This window comes from Labrus bergylta, chromosome 24 (genome assembly GCF_963930695.1).
Source record: "Labrus bergylta chromosome 24, fLabBer1.1, whole genome shotgun sequence".
In the NCBI taxonomy this organism is placed as follows: domain Eukaryota; kingdom Metazoa; phylum Chordata; class Actinopteri; order Labriformes; family Labridae; genus Labrus; species Labrus bergylta.
In genome coordinates, this window is record NC_089218.1 from 1218517 (window position 1) to 1243520 (window position 25004).

At 42.0% G+C, this 25004-nt stretch overlaps 1 protein-coding gene across 3 annotated transcripts in view; it reads right to left on the reverse strand.

Annotated features, from left to right (window-relative positions):
* Positions 1-25004, reverse strand: part of LOC110000001 (FERM, ARHGEF and pleckstrin domain-containing protein 1-like) — a 55517-nt gene that overhangs the window by 18082 nt on the left and 12431 nt on the right. For all 3 annotated transcript variants that reach the window (XM_065951827.1, XM_020655204.3, XM_065951826.1), the window contains exons 3-13: positions 10515-10619; positions 8655-8697; positions 8402-8480; positions 5522-5619; positions 4215-4329; positions 2848-2995; positions 2471-2566; positions 2215-2381; positions 2060-2128; positions 1891-1966; positions 1563-1743 (exon numbers count right to left, since the gene is read on the reverse strand). In XM_065951827.1, the coding sequence (XP_065807899.1) occupies positions 1563-1743; positions 1891-1966; positions 2060-2128; positions 2215-2381; positions 2471-2566; positions 2848-2995; positions 4215-4329; positions 5522-5619; positions 8402-8480; positions 8655-8697; positions 10515-10619 (1177 nt within the window). The remainder of the gene's footprint in view (positions 1-1562; positions 1744-1890; positions 1967-2059; positions 2129-2214; positions 2382-2470; positions 2567-2847; positions 2996-4214; positions 4330-5521; positions 5620-8401; positions 8481-8654; positions 8698-10514; positions 10620-25004) is intronic.

Consider the following 25004-nt stretch of genomic DNA (forward strand, 5'->3'; position numbering starts at 1 on the left):
CAAGTAGAAAACCTACAAAATGTGAAAAAAAGTAGCTTCACATACTCTGAGAATGAGTTAAAAACTTTAGAAAAAGTGTTCCAGGTGTGTCACAGCAAGGCTAGAGTAAAGTGTTATCAGGATTCATGTTCTGTATTTCTGTAGTGACAGTCGACTGTTTAACACGTTAACAGTCTTCATTAATGTGGATGAATTTGATTTCTATGTACACACAGGACGAGGATCGGTTCTCGTTCAGCAGCTGAAAACTCTCCCTGCTACACTCTCCTCGTTAAAGTGATAACACACCTCCTCCTCCTCTCCCTCGCCGTCGCCCCCTTCCTCCAGCTGCAGACTCCCGAAGCTGAACTTACTACGGGGCATCGGGGACGAGTTCACGCCGTTCGAGTTCACCGAATTCATGGAGCTGACGGCGGCGGGGTTTCCGTACATTAGCGGCTGACTGTACGCGCTGCTCCCCGTGTCCGACTCGGTGTCGCTGGTGTCGGAGCCGCTGCTGGTGGAGCCGTCGATCATTTGGACCGGCTGGTTCAGATTGTTGTTGTTGTTACCGGGTTTCCCTTGACGACCGAACATTCGCTGAACCGTATTGGACCTCGCCTGACCCGGAGCCAAAAGGTTGCCCGTGTGATTGCCGTTAGTCATGATCATTCGCCGCTCTATTGGGGCGGAGCCGGGCGTTTGAGCGTGCACCCCTGAGCGATGGGCGCTGTGGTGTTTGATGGGAGTGGACGTCATCCCGCTGAGGATGAAGGGATCCGTGTCGGAGCGGTTTCTCATGTTGTTGTTGTTATACGGTTTGGCGAAATGTGGCGCAGTGCGGTTGGCGGTGATCGGGGAGTAGCTACCGTAGTGGTTTGGCGGGGAGATAACGGACGCTTCCACCTGGGCTCCGGGCCGTTTAGTGAAGTAATGCCCGGCGTCGTCCCAGCGCGGGGCGGAGCGCGGCTGCCCGTGCCCGTTTGTCACCTCGGTGTGACTGAGAGAGTTCGTGCGGTGGTGGAAGCTGCTGATCACGGGGCTCGAGCACTGACTGCGAGTGCCGGTTCCTAACGGTCGCCCGGCAGCTGCGCCGCGCTTCTCTCGACTCTGGAAGATTTCATCCAGGAGCGTGCTGTGGAGCGGGAGGCGACCGTGAAACGAGCCTCCGTTCGGGACGATTTCATCATCTGTCAGCTCGTGACTCCCATTAAACCTGTTAGCCTGCTCTACAGCGCTTCTGTTACCCACAATACCTTGCTGCTGCTGCTGCTGCTGCTGCTGCTGAAGCCCAATCATCCCCTGCTGCTGATGCTGCTGCTGCTGCATTAGCCCCTGGTGATTTGTGTGGTAGAACCCATTTACAACCCCAAATAAGCCCTGATTTTGCCCCCCATTGCGACCTCTCCCCCCGTCCTTATCACTGTTAAACACATGAGACTCGTCCGCGTTGCTGTCGTTTGCATTGCTGTGGCCCCTGGAGGCCCTGCTGTTCTTAGACACATCACATTCACTGTCTATGTCGCTGCAGTCTATGTAAGGGATAGACGAGCTGCTGCCTTTGTTTGCCCTGCAGGATGGACCTGGGTTGAGGAACTTGGGGTCCGCTCCTGTGCCGTTGTGGTTCTGCGGGGACTGAGTTGGCTCGGCGTCATGGAAGCCGTTGGCGGAGGACGCGGCCGCCGGTTGCTCCTCTGAACCGTCAGCTTGGTGGCCCAGTCTGGATGATTCCGGCTGGTCTGCTAACGGCACAGACATGGCACTCTACAGGAGGGGACGGGGGACAAAAACAGAGAAGAGGGACAAAGAGAAACAGTTAAAACGTCTGAATGTTTTATTTAAATACACAAAGGAGGATAAATTAAGAAATGAATGAAGATGAGTGTTTCTGATAGATTCTAAGTGTGTCACCTCTTTTGGCACTTGTGATCTGAAGGAAGACGACTGAGGAGACATGCCGAAGTTGGACAGGATCTTACTGTGCTTCCTGAGAGAAAAAGAAGGAGAGAATCCGGTTACTCGTGTATATTCAGAGTAGTTTCTGTTGTTGAAGTGAGTGAAACAAAAGAGGGAACTTCACCTTTCAAATGGGACCTTTTTGAGCTCAGAGTCTTTCACATAATCGATGATCTGCTTCTGGGTTCGCCCGCTACGGGAAGAGAAAAATACGAGATTAGAAAATAAAACACACACACTATGGCACAGATCCACGTTCCTTTCTTCTCCTCTCCTCACCTGAAGCGGAACGAGGATCCTCTGGTGAAGAGGATGGGCTTGGGTTTGGGTTTGGGCTCCTCGAAGAGTCGGAAGAAGGCGTGATACTCGACGCAGATCTTCCAGAAGATCTTACAGCAATCCCTGCTGGCCATGGCGAACTCCAGGGTGTCGTGGTGAGCACTCTGCTGCAAGACGGAGATGCAGATACACAGTGAGTATGACAGGAGGGATAGATGGATGAATAGACGACTGCATGAGAGTGATAGAGACTCACAGCGGGGTCAGCTCTCAGCTTGATCAGGAATCTTTTGCGTTTGAAGCTGAGCTTTCGAACCTTGGACCAGTTGAAGGCGTTGATTTTGGTGTATCCCTGAATAAAAGACAAAACATCATAAAAACCTGAGTAATTGTTTTGATTTAGATTACCTAGATAGAACACCTCCAAACTGCAGTTGAAGCTCCAGGTCCGCTCTAAATAAAACAAAAAGCAGCAGAACGATCTCCAGAGAATATGATATATCACTCCTTTCAAGAAAACATTTCAGGAATGTACAGCTCATGCCTCAAACCTGACTCTGGAACATGTCAAATTTCACAGAAACAATGCAAGGCCTCGAGGAAAACTGTGGAGTGTGAGGTCGATGGTTTTACCTGGAACACCAGCACCCCGGTGTGCGCCACAGCCAGGCTGAGCTTGGTCCCCTCCCGGTCCTTCGCCGGGTGCAGACGGACGCCGTACATCTCCAACCGCCGAGCGATTTCCAGCAGCTGGTAGTCCGACTCTGCAGGAGTCTGCCCGCTGTGGAGGAGAGAAATCGATCAACCCATCAATGACTAAACCTAAACCATGTATCGTCAACAAGCCAATGAATTAGCAGCTCATTTCATTCTTCTTCAAGCTAAAGCTAGAAAAATACTTTCTTGATTTCCCCCCCGTATACCAGATGTTAGACACGTCCCAGTCCAGATTTATCACGATTGTAGTAACAATAAACATTGCAGGATCAGATGGCAGCACCCTCTACACTATGGGAGGGGAAAAAAAAAACTGCCACAAAAGAAGTTTCCTCACAAATCTGAAAATAGCTTCCTGTTTCCTGTATAAGCTGCTGAATTAGCCACTTCCTTCCTGCGTCGGGTATGAGGGTGGTTGAAGGATGGGAGAGGGAGGGGGTTAAGGAGCCCGCAGTGTGGTGCAGGGTGTGAGTATGACAAATAATCAAGAGCGTGGTTTGGTTTTATGAGGCTCGTATGTGCGGTTAAAGGATCGACTTTGGGGGAATTGGAATCTCCAGAAAACAAAGACGTGTGTGATTTTTTTTATGTGTTTGCAAACAGCAGCAGCTTTAATGTAGATGAGGTGTGTTGTGTGAATGTGTGACCTCAGGGGGCACAGGGGGAGCGCAAAGTGGTGTGTTTAGTGGGCAGCCACCTCTGCGGGGGAGAGATTAGAAGTGTGTGTGTGTGTGTGTGTGTGAGTGTTTTTCAAAGATAAACATCTCAACAGGAGACAGACTTACAGTAAGGGTTGGGTGTAATGGGCGTGTTTGCGAGTGCACGTTTGGTTACACAGATAAACATCTGTGTGTAGAAGTGTGCAGGTATGTGTGTGGTTGAGTCGGTTTATGACACTTTTAAGATTAAAGCCAAACAGAAACTGATCCCCGGTCAGACTTAAGCTCGGCTCAGCATTGTTTTCCAGGCAAGGATAATCTTAGAAAGCTATTTTCGGGTAAACAATGCCGGCCCTCTAACCTTTACTTATTTGTCCTTTCCTGGGTCGTTAAAGCTGCGCTGTGCAGACAGATCTATCTGCAGAGTTTGACAATAGAGGTCTGCTTAAAAAGGTGAACGTTTACAGCGTAAGTGATCCTATACATAATCAAATTCATTCAATATTTTGCGGTTTTGCCACCATGCAGAGTGAAAACAGACTGCCCTCTTTTCATCTTCTAAACAAAGGATGCATATACTGCAGTAAAGGAGAAGCATGTGTGAACTAGTGTGTGATAACTCACACATGCTTGCGGTGGCAGTCGGTGATCTTATCTCTGATGGCGTCCTGGTCGGGCAGGTATTTATTGTGGAGGAGGTGCTGCCAGCTCTGGGTCTCATCGAAATCCCCGATCTCAGCTGAAGAGGGCAAACAGATGAATTATTTATTTAGAGTGCAAACAAAGAAATGAAATACAACCTAAAGAAATACATTCTTTGTTTATCCTCCCTCCTGTTGGATCTATTTTCTCTTCTACTGTACATCAGATGAAGAGTAGTGATGCGTTGGGACTCCATCTGTCCAAAACCAGCAACAATCATTGCGTACCACCCGCAGGTACACAAACAGGCACAGCACTGGCGGTTACCACGGCAACCGAGTGATATTCTTTAGCATGCTGCGCCGTGGTCGGCCGCTGCCTGCTCGACTGAATTGAATCTTCCAATCCGACATCCTCCACACACGGTGCAGAATAATAACAGGTAGCTTGACGGGCAGGTTGCATTTGATTCAAATAGCATGCATGATGTAAGTGAAGAAGTACTGATGCCCTATGAAGGGAGCAGGCGGGGCCAACAACATATCAAGTCCCTGCAGCAGGAAGAATTAGGATTATGGTCTCATCTGCCCTGCTGGAGTGAGCTGAATGCAAACAAAAGACCCCAAATCACAAGCTCCTCTTCCTTCTTGTGTCTCAAATCTCAATCACGTCTTTAATAAACATCTCTGCAGTGAGCGGAAACACTTTGACGGATATTCAGCACTAAAACTTGAACTGGAGACACACAGCCCAGTACAGTAAGTGCTGCTGAATTACCCCCGTAGGGAGCATCTGTCATGTGTTTGTGTGCTGGATGATTTATGGTCTTACACATAAGCACAGCATTCAGCCTTTTCTTCTCTTATATCGGATCTGACACTGAGAATAAAGCCCTCTGCAGACATGGAACATTTCAAATATCTGGCTTTAAAAAATCTGTTTTTCAGTATTAGACATGGGGGTCCCTTACATTTACGTTTGGCGTTATTAGGACATGATAGGACGTTTAACCCTCTGCTTTATTCTTGCATTTACAGCTTGTTTTTCCACCAAAGCCTTAATGAAGGATGATCATTTGTGATCAAGTTGCTTAAATTCTGCTGCGTATCAAAGCATCTGAAGCAATACATCAAGGAAAATGTAGAATATAAAGAGGGCAGATTGGATTTTGAACAGAAAAGGATTCACCTGAACAGTTTAGAATAGTTTCCTGACTTTCACATTAAAGGTCTCTATCTCCATCATATTCTTTTGACATCTTAACCGAGGCGTTTGTGAGCGGTTCTTACACTGTATGATGTGGGAGACCATGAGGGCCGCGCTGGTGTCGTTACAGATGAGGTGACCGCAGGCCAGGTCGCGTTTGATCTGCAGGGCGAACAGATACCTGGAGGAGGGAAAAACAGAGAGACGGAGACCATTAAAAATACAACACAGACAGGAAAAAAAAAAAAGAGTGAAGAAGAGAAGCCTTGAAGGTGAATGCATCTTTTATAAACTATCAAACTGCTGACATTTATACACCATAAACACACACATACGCTTTAATACTTTGAAGCTACTCACTTGTAACCAATCTCTATTTGAGAAATGCATTTTTGATACAAAATCAAGAACTACATGTATAAATTCTGCCTATTTATTAATTTTGGTACATATTTTCAGGCTAACATCAAAGCTAATAAAAGACCAAACACATCAGCAAATAAAGAAGGGCAAACTACACCACAGCTCAGAAACCATGAGCGCCTTTAAACAGAGTTTGGCCGCTTCAGCTGCTATTTTCATGCTGTTTAAGGACGAATAGAGGACTGGCTGCACATTCTACATCAGAGTGTATCTGAGTGTGTATGTGATTGGGAGATTAATGGTCCTGCAGCAGCTTTTTTTTTTTTTTTATGTGCTATCCAATTGAACCTTTTCATGCTACATGATTATCTCTTATAAAGTTAATGAGGTTCAGAGAGTTTTGATATCTTTATGTTTCAGCCTGGGGTCATTTTCTTCTCTGGAAAGCTGCAACAATTTCAGCGAAAACATCATGCAAATTTAAACTGTTGAAAAAGATACTCAGTTAAGGGGGCTGTAGTGCTGGCTTTAATGGATAAGATAAGATAATGGGAGAAATAATATCTAACCGCTGGAATGAAACAGTCATCCTCTAAAATGTCTCTAAAAGTCTAAACTTCATTATATTTGAGCAGCACTCATTTGAAAGTGTCCCATTGTCAATAAAAGGCTAATTGAGTCTGATGTCTTCACACAGATCTTTCAAACATCTGTCAGTCCGTCTCTGCTCACATTATCCATCAAAGGAAACGCAGACAACAGAGAAACACTGTGAGAGCCGAGCAAAGGAAATGAAGGCGGTGTGCCCATATCCTGTTTAAAGCTGGACTCAGCTGGCTCACTGTGGGACAACATGACATCAGGGGAGTAAACTGGCCGTCTGAGAGGCTAAAGAACGCCGATGGAAAACACATGAAGTGTTGATTCCAGGTACAGTCCTCAAACTTCTGAAGCAAGACTTGTATTTTGTTGTACTTCAGGATACTTTATGTTTTTCTCCACTGCTGCTTTTTCCTAAATGAAGCCCCGTACAGTCAGGATAAACTGATGTATCCGTTTACAGAGCAGCCAGGCAAACTCATTTTGTTTTAATACAGAACGCTGGTATTAATGATTGCTTCTGAACTCATGGTGCACAGAATCAGCAGCATCACGCCTGTTCAAAGACAGAGAGGGGGGTTATAACTTTAGAGGGAAACTAAACTTGAAACAGCATGATGCGCGGACCAATTTAAAAAGTATGTGTATTTCCATTTGTGGGCTGGTTCTGTGGAATGGTCTTGACGAAACGATTAAACAAAGTATGAACTTAATGCGATTTTAAAAAATGTACAAAAGATATATCTTTGAAAAGTACAGAAATGAGGAAGGAGAATGTAAATCTCACAGATGTTAATGGTGCCTGTTCATTTTGTTCTGTTTTTTTTTGTTTTGTTGTTTTTCTTAATTTTTTTGTATTGTCCGTTTAGTTTATTTTATTGGATTTTGCATTTGTTAATGGTGAAGAATGGAGGTAGGACTTGACAAGTCTAGACTTCTTCATATCCCTTTTCGAACGAGTCAAATGTGTATTATATTGAAATTGGCTTTTTATTTTATTTTTATTTTATACAGATTTTTTTTTTCCATTTGTTTATTCATTTTCATCTATTTTTAATCATTCGAAATAAAGAATTTAAAAAAGCTCTCGTTAACTGAAAATGTATCAATCATATCAACCACAACTATTGTTTTACTCTGCTTAGAAGTAAAACAAACGGTGATATAAGACTGAATTATTCAAACAGATGTTAAATCTGAATCTAAATGAATGTAGAAAGAATCAAATTGGGTTTCATTCACAAAAATGACTGAAGAGTTATAACTGTGGATCCCCTGACACAAGAGAAGCACGTTGTTCACTTCCTGTTTGGCTCTCTCTCTCTCTCTCTCTCTCTCTCTCTCTCTCTCTCTCTCTCTCTCTCTCTCTCTCTGTTGAATCCAGCTGGGCATTCAAGAGAGAACTGCAGCATCATGGGAAAATCAGGAAGGTCAAATCATTCTTCTATTTGTGTTTTGGTTATGTGATGCCAAATGGTGCCGAACTGGAGCTGACACTTGAAGTTCTGACTGACTTTAGAGAATGAACACTTCCTCGCCAAGAAATGAGGTGAAAGGTGGAAACTTTTAAACTTTCGAAAAGACTATTTTAAACAGTGTGCTTCACTGAGGCAGCTGGATGTCTTGGCCTTCCATAGCTTGTTTGTTTACAGAGAAACAACTAAATCACACGACACAACAAGTGGTCACAGAACTCTTTTTTTCACAGCCGGGCTGAAACAAGAGATTATCTAATGAGCCCTTGATCCCAGACAGGACCAAAAAAACTGTTAGATGGGATGCCATGTGGGTATAAACGTGTTAAAAATAATATGTGGCTGGCCGAGAGAGACAAAGGGTCCAAAATAAGATGCAAGCATGTTCTAAAAAGGTCTCTACTTTATGTTCAGACCCAGCTGAGAAAATCCTCGTGAAGGACTGAAAACCAACAGCAAAACAACACGTCTTTTAATCCATCTCCCTCCTCGGGTAGGTGTGGTTTCTGTGCCGAGAAGACCTACCGAGTCAGCTCCTCCAAGAGCTGCGTGTGGTCAGGAGGGAAGAACTTGACCACGAAGCGAAGGATGGTGTTTTTAGGCCCTGAGGGAGGGGAAAAAGAAGGGATGAGTGTATGTGAGTTATCCTTCAAGCAAGGACAGAATTATACTTTAAAGCTTGTGGACCACTTAAAGAAAACAAATGTAAATGTACAGCTTCAACATCAGCAGAGCTCATGAAGGTAATAAAGATCACATGTGTGTGATAACGACTTACTTCTGATTTGTTTCAGTGTCGGCTTCAGCAGGTCCAGCCACACCTAAAGAGGACAGGCCGAGACTTTAATTAGAGCGTGTTAAAAGACTGAGAAGTTCTCCTAATGTTCTGTTGTCAAAATGATTGTGGTCTTTGTGTCAAGTGAAGTAAAAAAATCCTGAAATAAGAACAGGAGTGAAGCTACGCCTGCATCTAGAAAGATAAAAACGTAGCTGTGATCTCACTAAATTTGCGTCCCACATGGTATATTAAAGCAAAATTGACAAAAAGAAAACCCAATGGTTTTGGTTTAGAAAGCTCAGTAAATAATAAAAACATTAAATCTTACAAACGTGTCTCTTTTGAGAACTCTGATGTAATCATATCTATTCAGAAGTACAATCAGTTTACTGCACATTGCACAAGTTTACTTTTTCTTTAAATTTTATTTTGTTTTGTACCTTTTGCACAATTTAGAATTTATTACTGTAAATATTATTTATCTTATTTATTTTATTTTATCTATTTTACCTTATTTTATTTTACCTCATTTTATTTTATCTATTTTACCTTATTTTAATTTACCTTATTTTATTTTATCTATTTTATTTTATCTATTTCACCTTACTTTATTTTACCTCATTTTATTTTATTTTATCTATTTTACCTTATTTTATTTTATCTATTTTACCTCATTTTATTTTATCTATTTTACCTTATTTTAATTTACCTTATTTTATTTTATCTATTTTATTTTATCTATTTCACCTTACTTTATTTTACCTCATTTTATTTTATTTTATCTATTTTACCTTATTTTATTTTATCTATTTTACCTAATTTTATTTTATCTATTTTACCTTATTTTATTTTATCTATTTTACCTTATTTTATTTTACCTCATTTTATTTTATTTTATCTATTTTACCTTATTTTAATTTACCTTATTTTACCTTACCTTATTTTATCTATTTTACCTTATTTTATTTTATCTTACCTTATTTTATTTTATCCATTTTACCTTATTCTATTTTATTTTACCTTACTTTATTTTATCTATTTTACCTTATTTTATTTTATTTTATTTTATATTGGTTGTATTGCACCGTGGGACGGAGACAAACGCAATTTTGATTCCACTGTATGTCTGGCATATTTTGAAATTGACAATAAAGTTGAGTTTGACTTTGATAACTGGCCGGTTTCCCAGGAAGTCTCCTTCAGATTAATGTTTAATCTAATCGTAATCAGAGCAGAGAAACTGGACAGTAATTATAGCAGTGTTGCAACACCAACATGAAAAACAGTACCACACAAATGCAGCTTGTAGAGGATCGCATCATGCAGTCGGGTATAATTTGAATCTTGGTTGTTTATCGCAGCTATAAAATCGTCACTGGCCTTCGTAAACAAGATAAGAAATGCTCAGTTATCTTTTTGATTTATAGCAGCTAGGTCTGTCTGCTCCTGTGTTTGCGGGCTGTCAGGATTTCGTCAGCATTACTTCATCTACTCTATCGATTTTCTTCTAAGCTGCTGCTCTTTCGCCTGAGGCTGTAAAACGCACAGAGAGTTTCTGTTCCAGCACACTGACGTGTTTGTGTGTGCATAGTGATAGATTTTTCTTTTTTTTCCGAGAGCTACAGACCGACTTTTCTCCTTCAAATCTGCTGCAGACTCTCGCAGCAGAAGAGACAAAACAGCATCTAAAATCTACAGACACACCCATGGAAAGTACAGCAAGTGTGCAAATCATTGCAAGCAGCTGCTCTGCCATGAAAACACATGGAATAACCGAGTCCAGGTGGAGGCTTAAACCAAGAAAAGATGGAAATGAAAAAGGAGATAGGTGTGCAGAATTTTAATGTTTGCGTCTCCTACCGTCATCTTGCGCTGGTCCTGGTACTCCAGTCCAAAGTAGTCTCCCTCTACCAGGTTGAGATGGACGCAAATCAGGTCGAACAGCACTTTGCCGGTGGAACGTTGCTGCAGGAAAAGAGCAGAGGAGGGAAAAGACTAATTAGATTAAAATAACAGAGGAAACCAGAGGAGAATATGTGTCACCTAGCGGGTGATTGGTCCTAAAAACACACACACAAAAGACCTGGGAAACAAGCACAAAATTTGCCCTTTCCCGGTTTAACAAGCAGCTGACCTTTGACCTTGCAGTGAGGTCTAGGATTGGGGTTTTGGGTCTAATGAGTAGCTGGAGGGCGAGGCTCAGCTGGGAGAGCTCAGAAACAACAGAAACACCAAGGAAAAAGGGTCACAGTGTTGCTATACCAGATCCTAGGACTGCAGAGTAAGCATGTTAGCATGTTAGCGGGAGGAACTAAACAACTTCTCCTCCAGAGTTTGGGGCTTTCCAGAAAAGACTGCAGCACCAAAGCCAAAATTAGACACTTAGAGCTAAATGTGTCAGCATGCTGTTCTACATTCAGAGATAATTGAAGATAATGTGTAGTTTTATGAGGGCAAGCATTCCTCCGCACACGCAAGATCATGACTGGATCAGCAGATCGGTTCAGTTCATGCTTCACTTGTAGTCAAAACATAAGCCATGTGTAGACCTTGAGATCAAGAGAGGCAGGTGTTGCTCTCTGAGGTTCTATGTAATGTCTGTGTTTCCACGTGTAATATGATGAATACACTATATGTGCAATTACTATAGAGAGAAAAAATGAAGAGGACTGGAATCAGAGCAGCGAAGGCCAAAGTGGGAGCCAAGTCTGTCACCATCTGGCTACCGTGTGTGTGTGTGTGTGTGTGTGTCCATCTGTTTCTGTGTGGTCAGCCTGTCTGTGGAGACACACCCTCCATACTCACTCTCACACCAGTCAGTCCTCATGAAAAAGTAACACTACTGGACCAGGTAGCGCAGAGTAACACTAAGCTACCTGTGTGTGACTAAGACGCTGTGAAAGTGACACAAGTTTGCACAGGATCCGGTTCTTGGTTGCTGTAATCTTGGTTTAAGTAGAGGTTAAAGGAGGAGAGGAGGGAGTGGGAGAACAGGTTGGAAGAGGATCCCAGAGCAGGCGGCTTAACGGTTATAAAAGTGGTTAAGAAGAAGAAACACAAAAGAGGTCTTGCTACTGAAGAAGTCCTCCCTTCCTCAAGCTTAAACCACAAATATGTTAGCTTGATTGGCTTTATAAACTGACTGTACTTTCACTCGGCTCTGCACAATTTACTCAACTGAAAACGTGCATGCAAACTTCTTGCACAAAATGTCCAATTTAAACAGTAGAAGGTCTTGTTTCTGCAAAAAAAAAAAAAAAATCTGCCTTGGAGGAGACACAGGAGCTTTATCATGTGACCCAGAAAACACAAAGCACATGCTGAGACAGAAAGAGGAGAAAGCTGGTGAAGTATGCTGGAGATTTAGACTTTTCAGTTTGAGGAAAAAAGAAGAAATATATCTCTCATACTTCCAAGTTGCAGAAATTAAGAGACTGAAGATAAAGACGGACAAAGAAGGGAAGACTTTCTGAAGTTATGAGAAAGTCAGCCATGTTTTTGTCGTCCTTTTTGTGCACTTGCAACTCACAGTTGAAATAAAGTTCATCTTGAAGCTCCTGATAGTTTTTTCTTTTTGCTTTTGCAGCTCATAAAGAAGCATCAATGTTACTTTCAGGGTGTTTCATAACCATTTAAAAACTCCTCACAGGAGCTTTAATTAGACTGAGGCAGATTCCAATTTCCTTTAATATCTGCAAACCATTCTCCGATCACTAAAGTAAGCCTGTGTGAATGCACTGGGGAGATATCCTATGTCACATTCAAGTAATGTAAGACACTGGAATGCAGAGGGGAATGTCATTGAAGGAACAGTGGTGAAATCTTTAAATATCAATTCTCACTTAAAATAACACCGGGTCACGAACACACCATGCGGCTTCTTCAAAATCAGGCAGAAAAACTCAATTTAACCGTGTGAAAAGAAGCTGTCATGAAAAGGAGAGTGCAGAAGAGCTGGAAAGTGAGGACGGCAGGATCTCAAAACAGACTTTAAAGCGAATGGGTGTGTTGAGAATTGACTCTTTTCGGGCACAGAAGCAACACACAGTAGAGCAGGGCCAAGAGCCTTAAATCTGTCCGACAGAGCGCTGACAGAAATGGCAGCAGAAGTTCTAATCTGTTTGAAGAGAGTGTGGAAAAGTCAAGTAGAAAGACTGAGATGATAAATCATGACCTGCAAAATCCCAAGAATACTCAATGTCATCCAGTTTTTTCAGGGTTTTATCTCAAATATGCAGCATTTCAGTTTCAGTAGTGGCTTAAAATCTTGTTTAAACCATTGTGGTTCCAATGTGCCTTTCACTTACAGGTATAGTTTCCAGTCATCTGAGGTAATGCCAGTTCTTAATCCCCCCCTCACCAGCAAAGCAGGTCCACTTTGTAGCACGCTGTGGTCAAGTCTTTAACGGTCAAGACTCAAGGTCAAGGATGGCCTGTCGTTTTCTCTCTAGCTTAAAACACATGAAATGCTGTGGGAATTAAACAAAGTTTCATACTAAGCAGCTCCAGAGTGAGCACACAAGGAAAACAGGGAGGAAGCGGCTCTTCAAAATGGGACAGACCAGCCTGTTTTCATGATGTGCCTTCATTTTGGCAGCAGCTTCAGAAGAGGAAATGGTCTCTTAGCAGAGGTCAAACATGACATATACAGTATTTGGAGGTTGTACTCTTTCTGGGTAACATGTAGGTACAGTTAGGGTGTAAGTGATAATACAAACCCTTCTGGAAGGTTCATAGTTTCAAAGTTTGAAGGCTCAGAAATAACACGTGCGTGTGTTTGTGAGTTGAAATGTTTCAGCTGACCAGAAGCAGACCGGGCCCTGCAGAGCGCACACTGAGAGCCTTTCAGTTCAAATCACAATCCCTTCATTCAGCGACGACCATCAATGAGCCTTTCTTAGTCAGCCAACAACACACACACACACACACACACACACTCTGATACACACAGCCACGTTTTTTTATCATGTCTTGGAGCGTGATTTTTGTCCTATCTAGCAGATGTTGTAGCGATACTTTGCAAACCCGGACATATTGAGCTCTCTCTCTCTCTCTCTTCTGCGTTTACATAAAACAGAGCATTCATTGGCTCGTGTGCTCGCATGCAGGCACACAATTAAAGAGGCTGAGAAAACAGTTGAAGTCAGAGTTTCCTGCTGCAGCACTGGACCGTAAAAGCAACCTGCAAAAGGCCAAGGTCGTGTCCTTAAAGGCCGTTTCACACAGCTGGCCTTTGCTCCTGACTTTTAGAGATAATTAGAAGGCTAGCAGGTCTAGCAGTGAGCCTTAAAAACCAAATGTCCATCAGCAAACTGCGCTGAGAGCTGGCTTCAAGTCCAAGTCCCCGAGCCAGAAAGACCTCCAAAAGGTTGAGCTTTAATAAGACGTTATCAAAATAGCTCTTGACATGGGAAAAGGCTCAACAATCAACACTTTGGTTTGCAAAGCATGATTCTAAGTGCAACCGATTCGCTTAAAATATTGAATATTTCTGCTTGTGACACTACTAATGAGGACAATTCTACACATTTTTCAAGTCAAAATTAAAGCAGAGGATGTCTCCATGTCTCCTCTTTCTGTTAATCTTTCAGAAAATGACTCATTTTTGCAGCCAACTAATGTCTAATTATGACAGTGGTGCCCCCACACAGAGTGTATGTTAGTGGGAGGTATAAAAATATACATTGCTGTCAGCTGGGAGGTTGACTGTGTTAGCTCCCCTGCGGTGTGTTACTGACAGATCACATGCCTCGAGTCAACTGTGTCCACACAAAGAACCCCCAAAGAGCAACACATTGGTGGCAAACGTGCAAACTGCCCCCCAAAAAAAGACACTCAAAATGTGTCAGCTTAATTCTAATCACACAATCGGCCTAAAGAAAGAGAGAAAGTGGGCTCATGGTTATGCCTTTTCCTAAATCTTTGATTTCTCTTTCACTTCCTTGTTACCTCAATTACTTACATAGCACCTTTAATTTAATGTTTGCACTGCCTGTTATTTAATGTCTGTTTTTTGATCATTTTGCACGATCTGCTTTTTAAACTGTAAATATATAAACAACACAACTTCAGAAGGTCAACACTTTTTTTTTTTTTTTCTATTTTTTTATTTTTTTTTTAATTCATTTTTATTTATTTTATTCTTATTTTTTATATTCAGGTCTAATTGCAGATTTTTTTTCCTCACCTGTTTTTAGGTTCTTGTTTTAATCTCACATATATTTTTATCCCTGCACGGGTTATGAACATTTCTTGTATAAGTCTATTTTTAATTGCACAGTTTAAGTTTGATTCATCTAGAGGTATTCTTTTAATCTTTTTTTCAGGTTAATATATATATATATATATATGTGAGGGGGGCGTCGGTTTTGTGGTTTAATTTGTAACAAATGTTTTATGTCATGTCTTTGTAACCTGCTACTGGATGCTTTGAATTTCCCTCAGGATCAATAAAGTCTCTCTCTATCTTGTTGGTTGTCTAAACTCCATTTAACCAATGACACTTTGCCTATTGAAGACACTCTGCCTATTGAAGACACTCTGCCTATTGAAGACACTCTGCCTATTGAAGACACTCTGCCTGCCTGTGTGGGGTGGGAGCGCCCCTAATCATAATATCATACATGTCTGAGATGTATGATTCCATACCTCCAACGGACTATTGCAAAAGCCAATGAGAGCGAGCAGACCCAGAGGCGTCACCAACTGCATGTTGCTTACTTTCACAGCTCACAGCTCACAAACATGGAAGCTGACAACAACACAACTTAACCCAGAGTCAGGAATGTGGAACAAGAAGACCAGCTCGTGGACATATGGCAACAACGCGAGTGCCTTTATAGTGTCTCATGTGAGACATACCACAACAGGGCGGACAAGGAAACGGCTAATACTGCAAGTGTTTGAAACTTTCCAGGGACAGAGACAGTTCTAAAGCACACAGAAATAATTAAATGCTTGCTATGTCGGAAAATAAATAAATAGAAATTCATCTAAACGAGAAAATGCTTTGACCAGAGCTTTAAAATCATGCAATTAGCTTAGCATATAGAGACGATGTGGTCTTGTTTCCTCCTCTATTTTGAGGTTTATTTTGCATTTTCTCCCATGTCTGGACTCAAGTTGACCGATTGCTCTCATCATATTAGGGACAGCTGCCAGTAAACTGTCAGCACATAATATTTAAGAGTCTTTCTGCCAAAACACAGCTCAATGCTACCCAGAAACCCCTCAGCCAGCAAAAACACACTACCTCTACTGCTGCTTTTTAATCCCACATTTCTCTCATGCTACAAGGTTAGTGCCTGCCTAAACTGGGATGTGGTATATCAAAGTAATTACTCCGCCTTTTTTTCCCTTTTGAGGCCTATAGAAAAGAAAGCCTCCACATATATCACTTCATTTTCTCTCTTCTTTGTCTCCTCCAGTCTCAGATGGAAAGTTAATGAAAATCTAAAGAAAGTGTGTATAAAAGTCACACCAGTCGTCTGCTTCTCACATATTCCACTCACTACATGAAAGGTCAAGATAGACGTATTTTACCTATTAATTATTTTGTTTTTCTTCCTCCGCTCTCCTTTTCTTCCCATCCTGTGTTGCCCTGCAACCTGGGGCCAAGCTAAATATTCTCACCATCTGTCGTGGCGTGCTGAGGGTTTACACAGCCTCCCACAAGCGTCATCGATTCAAATGACCTATGAAACCTCAAAAGAAATATACTTACGTGGCATTTGTAGTATTTAAAACCTTGAGTTACTTATGAATACATACTTCTTTTAATCAAAGTTGCTAAAAGTGGCCACCAATGTGCAGACTTTCCGGGAATTGAAATCAAGATGTCTTCCTTCTTGCCATTTGTTATTTTCAAAATAAGGTTTCAAGACACGCTAGAAACAACAGAACCTGACTGGGGGGCGAATTGGCATGCAGTAAAAGGATGTTTGAAAGGTCTGCAGTCCTGCACTCTGACTAATGTCAGCAGGGATAGAAAACAGATGGGTGAGACTGATGATAAGAAGTCTCCACGGGGGGAAAGACAGGAACAAAAACACCTCAAAGCTGCTCCGTTTCTTCTTCTTCTTCAGTTTCCCTGCTATATATTCCAGCAGGGATCATTTCAGTGAAAGTATGTGCTGTTATTACATCTGATATGTCTTTAAATTGCACTCTTACTTGGTTTTTGTCCTGACTCACAATTTAGCAGCAATGGCCAAAAAAAAATCGACTTTCTGTAAGAGAAAAATGTCCAAACAAATCAAACAATTTGTTCTTTAAAAAACAAAGTGCAGGGTTAGAGGACATGAGAGAGGTGTAATCGATGTGGAAAGATAAAGCCTGATAATGAAAGAGATAACTCCACCCTGCTGAGAGGCTGCCACAGAATCACCTGAACCTTGACTAAACCTCAGTGTGGCTGTGAGTGTCCATGCTAAGCAGTCATTTGAGCCGTAAATCTGTTTTTCTTTTCATGGTGAACCTTATGAACAAGGTGTTCTGGGGAACCAACAGTCCTTTTGGTTAGGACGCCACATTTCCAGACCATTTACTGAACAAAAATGTAAAATAAAATAAATTGGAGATTGTCAGACTTGTTCCCCAAGGCACCAAATAAAGTGTGTGTCATGTTTAATAGTGTGAACACACACACACACACACACACCGGCTCCTTTCTTACACAGTACATCATGCAATCTGTTTGAGTAGTTTCATGTAATTGTCAGAGAGCTAGTTGTTCAGCTTTGGAAGTGATGCTTGATTTGACACTTGACATGCTTTCCACACGAGAACAATCCCCCCCCACTGCTGTTCTTCACCCCCCCCCCCACACACACACACACACACACACACACACACACACAACTGCTCTGCTTTATGTCAGTGCAGGGAATCATTCAATGACACTGTGGTGCAAGCAGAAAAAGCAATGGTAGTTGGTCAGCAATCTGGTCATATTTTTTTAGTTTGGCAAAAAAGCGATAGTTGTATAGCACTCAGGTTGTTACATTATTTTTTATTTCACTGGAATCTGGTTGTTTTTTGCAATCAGCTGATGCAGAAGTTTGGGTACATGAATTTGAGGTGATATCACATTGTAAGCGTTATGTGCTATCTTTAAGTACGACAGCTTGTAAAAGATAAATACAGCTTGGGGAATATTTAACTGGGTCTGTTGCAAATTACCATCGGGGGGTTTAACTATTGCATTGCCACAGTTTACTATATAGAATAGGAACAGGAGCGTTTAATGCAAATGACTAATAAATATCTTTAATGTCTTTGTAGGACATTTCATATTGCATCTTGTCTTCCTTTTTTTGTGCCTTTATTAAGTTAAATTTCACCCTGGTGTAACACAACATGATACTGTACAATACTGTACAACTTACACCAAAATACCAGCGAACAGCAGGACAGATGGGAGAGGCTTCCTCCCTCCTCGACTGTCCACCAATCACATCCTGCAATTCAGATTACATTAAACAGCTTAACCTACTGGCAAGACGTCAGTCCTGGTTCCTCCACTCAGCCAGAAGGGAAAGGACTCAAAATCACAAACAGATGGACACACATGCACACACGTCCATGTGTCTAACTGGACTGTTAAATAAACTGCATGCTGGCAAAATACCTGCTACTATTGTCAGCAGCAGTGACAGCAAGGCACTGTGGGAGATCTGACTGGCAACACCCTGATGGGGGATGATGAAGAGAATGTGTACAGGCTTCTGGGAAGACAGCAGTGTGTCTGAGTGTGTGTGTGTACCAGACATTAAGGCCCACACAATACTGGAAGCAGACAATTAAATCAGGCAGCAGAGGGGAATACGTTCACACTGCTGTGCCATTAAAAAGCAATTGGCGTCTCGTGTAGGATTCACTTGTACGACGCCTCGTGCAATAATGAAGTCTGTAAATCTCGCAACAGGGCTTCTTTTGTTTCCAGAAAGCCTCCAGCGCTCCATCGAGAATCTGAATGATAAAATGGGAATGGTGGACCGCATGGCTCAAGCTTTTTCAGGCTTTTATCCTGAGTGTCTCACAGTACCAGGAGTGTAAATTCAGCGTGGGTAGCTGCTGTGGGAACTCGAGCACTATGCATGCTTTAGCTTCAAGTGCTGGCTGAAAATATACCAGAGGTCTACGATGATGAGTCAGGAAAGACTTTGGGTTTTAGGTTCACTTATTCACTACACTTTTAACTGCATTAGGTAGAAAAATAAAATCATGTTTTGTAGTTTGATGCAGTGATTTGGGGCCCAAACACTGATACATTAACACATACCTTATGGATGCAGCTCAATTAAACCATTAATCTCTGTTTGGCACACTTCTGTTAGCTGACTTTTGGGTCATAAGTCAACAAAATATGAGCACACATTGAGTAGGACTTCACTACCTCCTGCTGAGTCCGAACCAATTAGAATGGCTGAAGAATAATCATGTTTTTAGTTTTTCATCAGTGATAAAGTCATCCATTGATGGCCCACTGTAGATCATTGTTTGGACTCAAAGAAGACATACTCATTCTGGGGGTCATAAGTCAATCCCATCTGATTGATATGATTCAGTGTGTCGTGTACTTTCTGTGGAAGCCATCATTGTTTATGTGTTTGGCAACTGCTTGGAATTAATTAAAAAATGGTTCTTGTAACTACTACTGGAAATGTCATTCAGGGTTTCTTAAGTAACAGAGGATACCAGTGATAGCTGGCTGCACACCCATGGGTCCACTGCCAACAAGGTTGGCTAATAGCTAATTCGGCATCTTTTAAATGGTGCCAGTTGGCTGGAATGTAAACTTACATAGGCTTTTTAATGAGGCTCAATTTGTGGCCTGTTAGCATCACTGAAGACACATAGCATCTGTAGTTTGGAGAGCTCGGTTGTGATAATACAATAAATAAAAGCAATACATTAAAATATAAAAAATAAAACCTTTTCACGACCTCAGAGGCAACAACAGTATCATACAAGTTGTGGATACCTTCCATGCCGTCGTCTTTAGAGCTTTAGTTTACTCACCCCATTTAACCTCAGCTAAGAAGTAGCCCTTAAATCAACCCCCGAAAGCATGCCATGTGTTTCTGTTTTGCACGTGTTGCCCAAACGGACGATTTACGAGCCACAAAAAGGGTGTGGCAACACAACTGAATATACAAACTATGCCTGTGGTAAACATGTGTGTGTGGTAATGAGGGTATATGGATGATTAATAAGTAAGGGAGAGGGTTTAACCATGCCACAGCAGTCGCTTCTTTATGTAATTAAAGCTTTATATCTCAGTGATATTGAAACATGTCAATCAATTTATCTCAGTAGAATTTCTGCAGCCACTAAAGCTCAATTTAAATGTTGCAGAAAAGCAGTGCTGATTAAAAAAAAGCATCACTTCATCCATTTAGGAGTTAAAGTGACAGACTTAAATCAAATGAATCAATCACAGCCGGAGCTTGCAGTGCGGCGACAGTGATCCACGAGGGGATGCAAAACTGGGAATTCCCAATTAGGGCTGTGAAGGAAAAGTCCCTCCACACATTTGAAGTGAGTTATGATTGGTGTGACTTATAAAACTGCAAGAATGATGACACTTAGGCATGACGAAACATCCTGACAGACAGAGCAGCGTGATGTCTGGAAAAGCAGGAGGAAAAAAACAGAAAGGTGTAGAGAGGTGAAAAAACCCAAACTGCTCTTTCTCCCACACGTCTAATTGCAGCCAACATTCCTCTGCGAGTTTCTCTGAGAGACGAGCGGCGGGAGACTGAGGGACACAGCAGGGGAGAGTGGGAGACGCCATTGAATTCCACAGAGGCTTCTGGGAAACGTCCAAACTGAGGCGCGGGGGGAGCGAGGACGGAGATTAAGAAACACTTCACCTTTTGAAAATAGATCTCGGTGCTGCATGCTTCCACACAACAACACCAGGAGATTTAGAGGGGAGGGCAGGGCGCAGATCTGAGACAGAGATGTCACCGGACTCTATGAAGGGGAAGAAATCTCATTTAAGATACTGAAGCTGACACTGGGGATTTAAGGTGCTCGCTAAACTCTTAGCATGACTACTTAAGCATTTCTTTTCACAAAGTTCCAACACCAAGTTCAACAGACTCTCAGGTTGAGTAATTGCACTTCATATGTCTAGTATTAGATCCAATTAAAACACAAAAGTCACACAGTAAGACAAATAAGGCAACAAATCACTGAAGAGGTAGATCCGCAACTCCTCTGCTCTACAAAGTAAAAATTCTACTGTTGTTTTTATTAAATCAATGCAGTCTGGAGGCTTAAATAAAGCAATGTAAATGCTTTTTGTGGTTTAAAAAAAAAAAGGATTTTCTCTTTCAGTATCCTTTCTGTAACGAGGTCAGACACTAAACATAACATAAACAGTGTTTCAGTGGATGTAGTTTGGCTTGCAGGGTGCATGTGCCTGTAGGGATACAGTGGCAGCCATTCAAGCTGACGACTGGGTCAATCAACTGGACCAAACAGATTGGACCTACAAACCAACACATGCATGGGTTTTTATTCTAACATCAGATAAAATACCTGCAGGACCAGGGTGACATCGATTATGTGTTTGGTATGTTTGAGATTCTTTTTTAATGTATGGTGGAGCATGCAGTCAGGGGATATCACATACTGATGTTGAGATGTGAAAAGTAGAACCAGAGGGAAACAATAGAAAATATTCTTTAACTTCTCTCCAAAACAAAGCAGATATGTTTTTAACTGATGGCAAATCAATTCAAAAGAAGCAGAAGAAGGTTCAATCCACCACACCCACAATCAGTTCTATAGTACTGCCATGAAGATAAATGTGGATATGATGCTTTTATATCTGAGTTTATATCTGAGTGTTTCTGGTGTGAGAATTCCAGCCCTCATCCCTCTAACTCCAGCTAATTCGCTGGTGACTTTCTCACCTGTGCCAAGGGGAAACCCTGACACAAGCTAACTACTCTCCTCCATCATCAGCTGCAGAGACAGCTGGAAAGAGAAGCCACAAAACCCTAATGGCTTTGCACTTACAGACCTGTCCGACTCACAGCAGCGAGGGAAGAGAAAACGGCTAACCCCCCCTTAACTGCCTCAAATTCTAGCTTTCAGGTGGAAGAGAAAAATCTCAAGTCAAGCACCATAATGCAGCAGGAATGATCTGATAACAACAAACAGGAGTGCTGCCTGAAGCTCGCTCCCGTGTCCAACACCAACACTTCAATTGTAGCTACAATTCTTCTTTTTTAAATAAAACAGCCTCTGCCAAGTTAATTTTTCATATAGAACAGGAGCTCTAAATGAGTTTTGGCTGCCGTTCACGGTGTCTGGCAGTCATGATAAACCTACCAGCATTTGGCGAGCAGCTCATGATAATTTCCCATTGTGTTTAAAACAACAACATTGAGGTATTACAAAACCGAACTGGAATAGAGGTTGTGATGACAAGGAGACTGAGGTATTGTTATAGCATGTTAAGCATCAAGATATCACAGCGTTCATCAAATATAGGAAGCAATTAATATCCCACAGTAGAGGTGAAACTGCTATTTTTAAGCTTGTACTTGTAATCTGTAAAATCCTCTCATTTCCAGCTGGGGTTTGGTGCAGCACAGAGAATCAGGGGAGCAGTGATTACCCTAAATGGGGCCCAGCTCTTCCACTTTCTAGCCTCCTCACTGGGGACCTCATTCACTGCAATTACATCTGAAAAAAACAACAACAATCCCATCTGCAGGCAGACAGTGTGTGCACATTCATTCGCTTCTGTGGGAGACGGATGTGTGTCTGTATACATCATTCTCCCTCTGCCTGCGCTGTGATCAGGCCTCTTTCTCCGTCACAGTCAGCGACACACCATGTCTCTCTTTTGTCCCCTCAGCAGGGGCCCCTTCGCTTCTTTCCGGCACCATTTCAGTCACAATCTTTCAGTGATTGTCTCTCCATCAGCGATAGGAATAATCTCCACGTCTCCTTTGCTCATTCTCTCCTTCTTAGCTCGGAGGCAGCTCCGTCTGTGGCCCTGTCTTTGAACTCAGCACGGCTAAATGCTTCCACGTGGCTGCACGCGCACACACACCCACCTTGATGGCAAAGTTACAAAAAAAAAACCCTGTATTGCAACAGAAGGGCCTCAGTGACATGTTGGAGTTCCAACAGAATGTCAAGAAAGTGTCAAAACGAGTTAAATCACCTTCACTTTCAAATGTATTTGTGAAACTTAAATAGTATGTGACTTCATTTATCCTCCCTTCATTCGCTCCGCTAGCAGGTCAAAGTTTGGGCTCGAATAGAGAAGGGAAAGTAAAGACTCAAAGTTTCGGAGGGGAAAGTAAGTTCTCAGTCAGAAGTTGCTTTTTGTGGTCCCTCACCACAGGAATGAGACAGTGAATGCCAACCATTACATAACACAGAGCAGTTCCTCTGTTTGAAACTCTGTATGCAAGCATGCTGCATCTACATGTTACTCAAACTTTGAGTTATGACAGCATTATTCCAAAACCAGTTTTTAATGGATTAAAATCTCTTCTCTCGCTGGTGTTAATGGGATTGCAATGAAAAAGCAGCGTTTTCACCAATTCAAAAGAAAGGACAAAATGTTCAGAGTAATGTTTAAGTTGTTTCTCTCTCTCTCTCTCTCTCTCTCTCTCTCTCTCTCTCTCTCTCTCCTTTTTCACTCCTGAAAATGTCTTAAGGGTTCCAGGGCAGTCTGTCCCTGACATCTTCCTGAGTTGTCTGTTCACAAATGCACCTCAAGAGCCGCCATCCAATCATGCAACAAGGGTTAGCACGGGTACAATTAGAGACCTTAAAGGCTTTATATGCTAGCGATCTTTATTCTGCTGGTATCTTCACACTGCATGTAAATTTACCTGAAATGAGCGTGATCTAGAAACACAGTTAAGCAGTGAGTACAGTATGTTATTCTTCTTTTCTCTAGTCCCTCAATTAAACAACTTTTATACTCGAGGGGAGGAGTCAGCCGGCCGCCCAGGCGATGTAAACAAAGTGAAGATAGGACTCTGAAAACTCTGAAAACATCACAGACAGTGGGACATCCCATCAGCATTTAATGCAAATGACTAAGAAATATCTTTATTGCCTTTGGAGGACATTTCATATTGCATCGTGTCTTCCTTTTTTTGTGCCCTTATTAAGTTAAATTTCAGTCTGTCCCTGACATCTTCCTGAGTCAGTGGTTACACCCATTGTAGACAGTCATGACTCAGAGTTATTTTCAGAGGAGATACTTGATTTCTACATTTAAGTGTGAAAAATCACAAATAAAGACTTTAAGGTGATAGAAGCCTGGGAGTAATGATGTTTAGTTATTAAAATCTATGAGCTTAATAAATCAGTGTAGGTCTGTAGTGACTAAGAACTGAGGAGATGATGATGTGCCACTCATGTAATTAAACGATTAAAATAACAAAACATTATTAAGTCATGGTTATTCCCATTCCTGTCTATGAGCGTCATGAGGGGGAGAGTATTACATCTGTAAATCCTATCAAATATCTTTTTCAATAGGACTGTTACTAAATAGTCTTGAGTGTGTCAAAGCAGGTTCGAGCATGACCATTCCACACATGCTCTCGCTGTATGTTCATTCATATTGGCCTATAAAGTCACATATCCATGGTTTAATGAGTCTCATGTGAGCTCAACATAGGTTTAGTATGGTACAGTGCTGGATTGAGCAGACACAGGGGGGGGGGGGGTCTCTAAAGGACGATGATGAATGTGGCCTGCCAAAGCTACTGTTAGTTCTCTAAGCGCTCCAAGACAGCAGAATGAAAGGAAGAGATTATTCTGGAGATCAGAGGCGAGGGCTTAGAGATGGAGTGTGTGGATAGAGAGTGAGAGAAGGCTCGTCTCAGCGCGGGGTCATAAAGCGTTTGAGCCTCACCCTGAAATGACTACACTTTACCGTCTTTAAACATCACCTTGGCTCTGCCCACACATCCAAACCGCTGAAACTTAACTACCAGGAACACTGCCAACTTCAGTGCATGCACAGAAACACAATCATAGTTTGGCTCCGAGCTCCCAAACACACTTTTTCTCATCTTTTTCACATTGTCTCTCTTGTCTCTCTCTGGTGTAAATAACAGAAAATAAAGGAACAAAGAGGTGGAAATAAGAGAATCTCAGCTCAGTTTTAACATGCTGCAGGGTAAAATACTGCAAAAGGGGAGGTGAAAAGTCTGGCTGATTCTCGTAAAAAAGTAAAATACAAAGAAGTTTGTAGGATTAAAATAACTCCAGGACTTAGTCTGGACAAAATAATAACTGTCTGGTTTTGTGCATGCTAATTCACTAATGCGAGGCAGCATTACAACTAATTTCCTC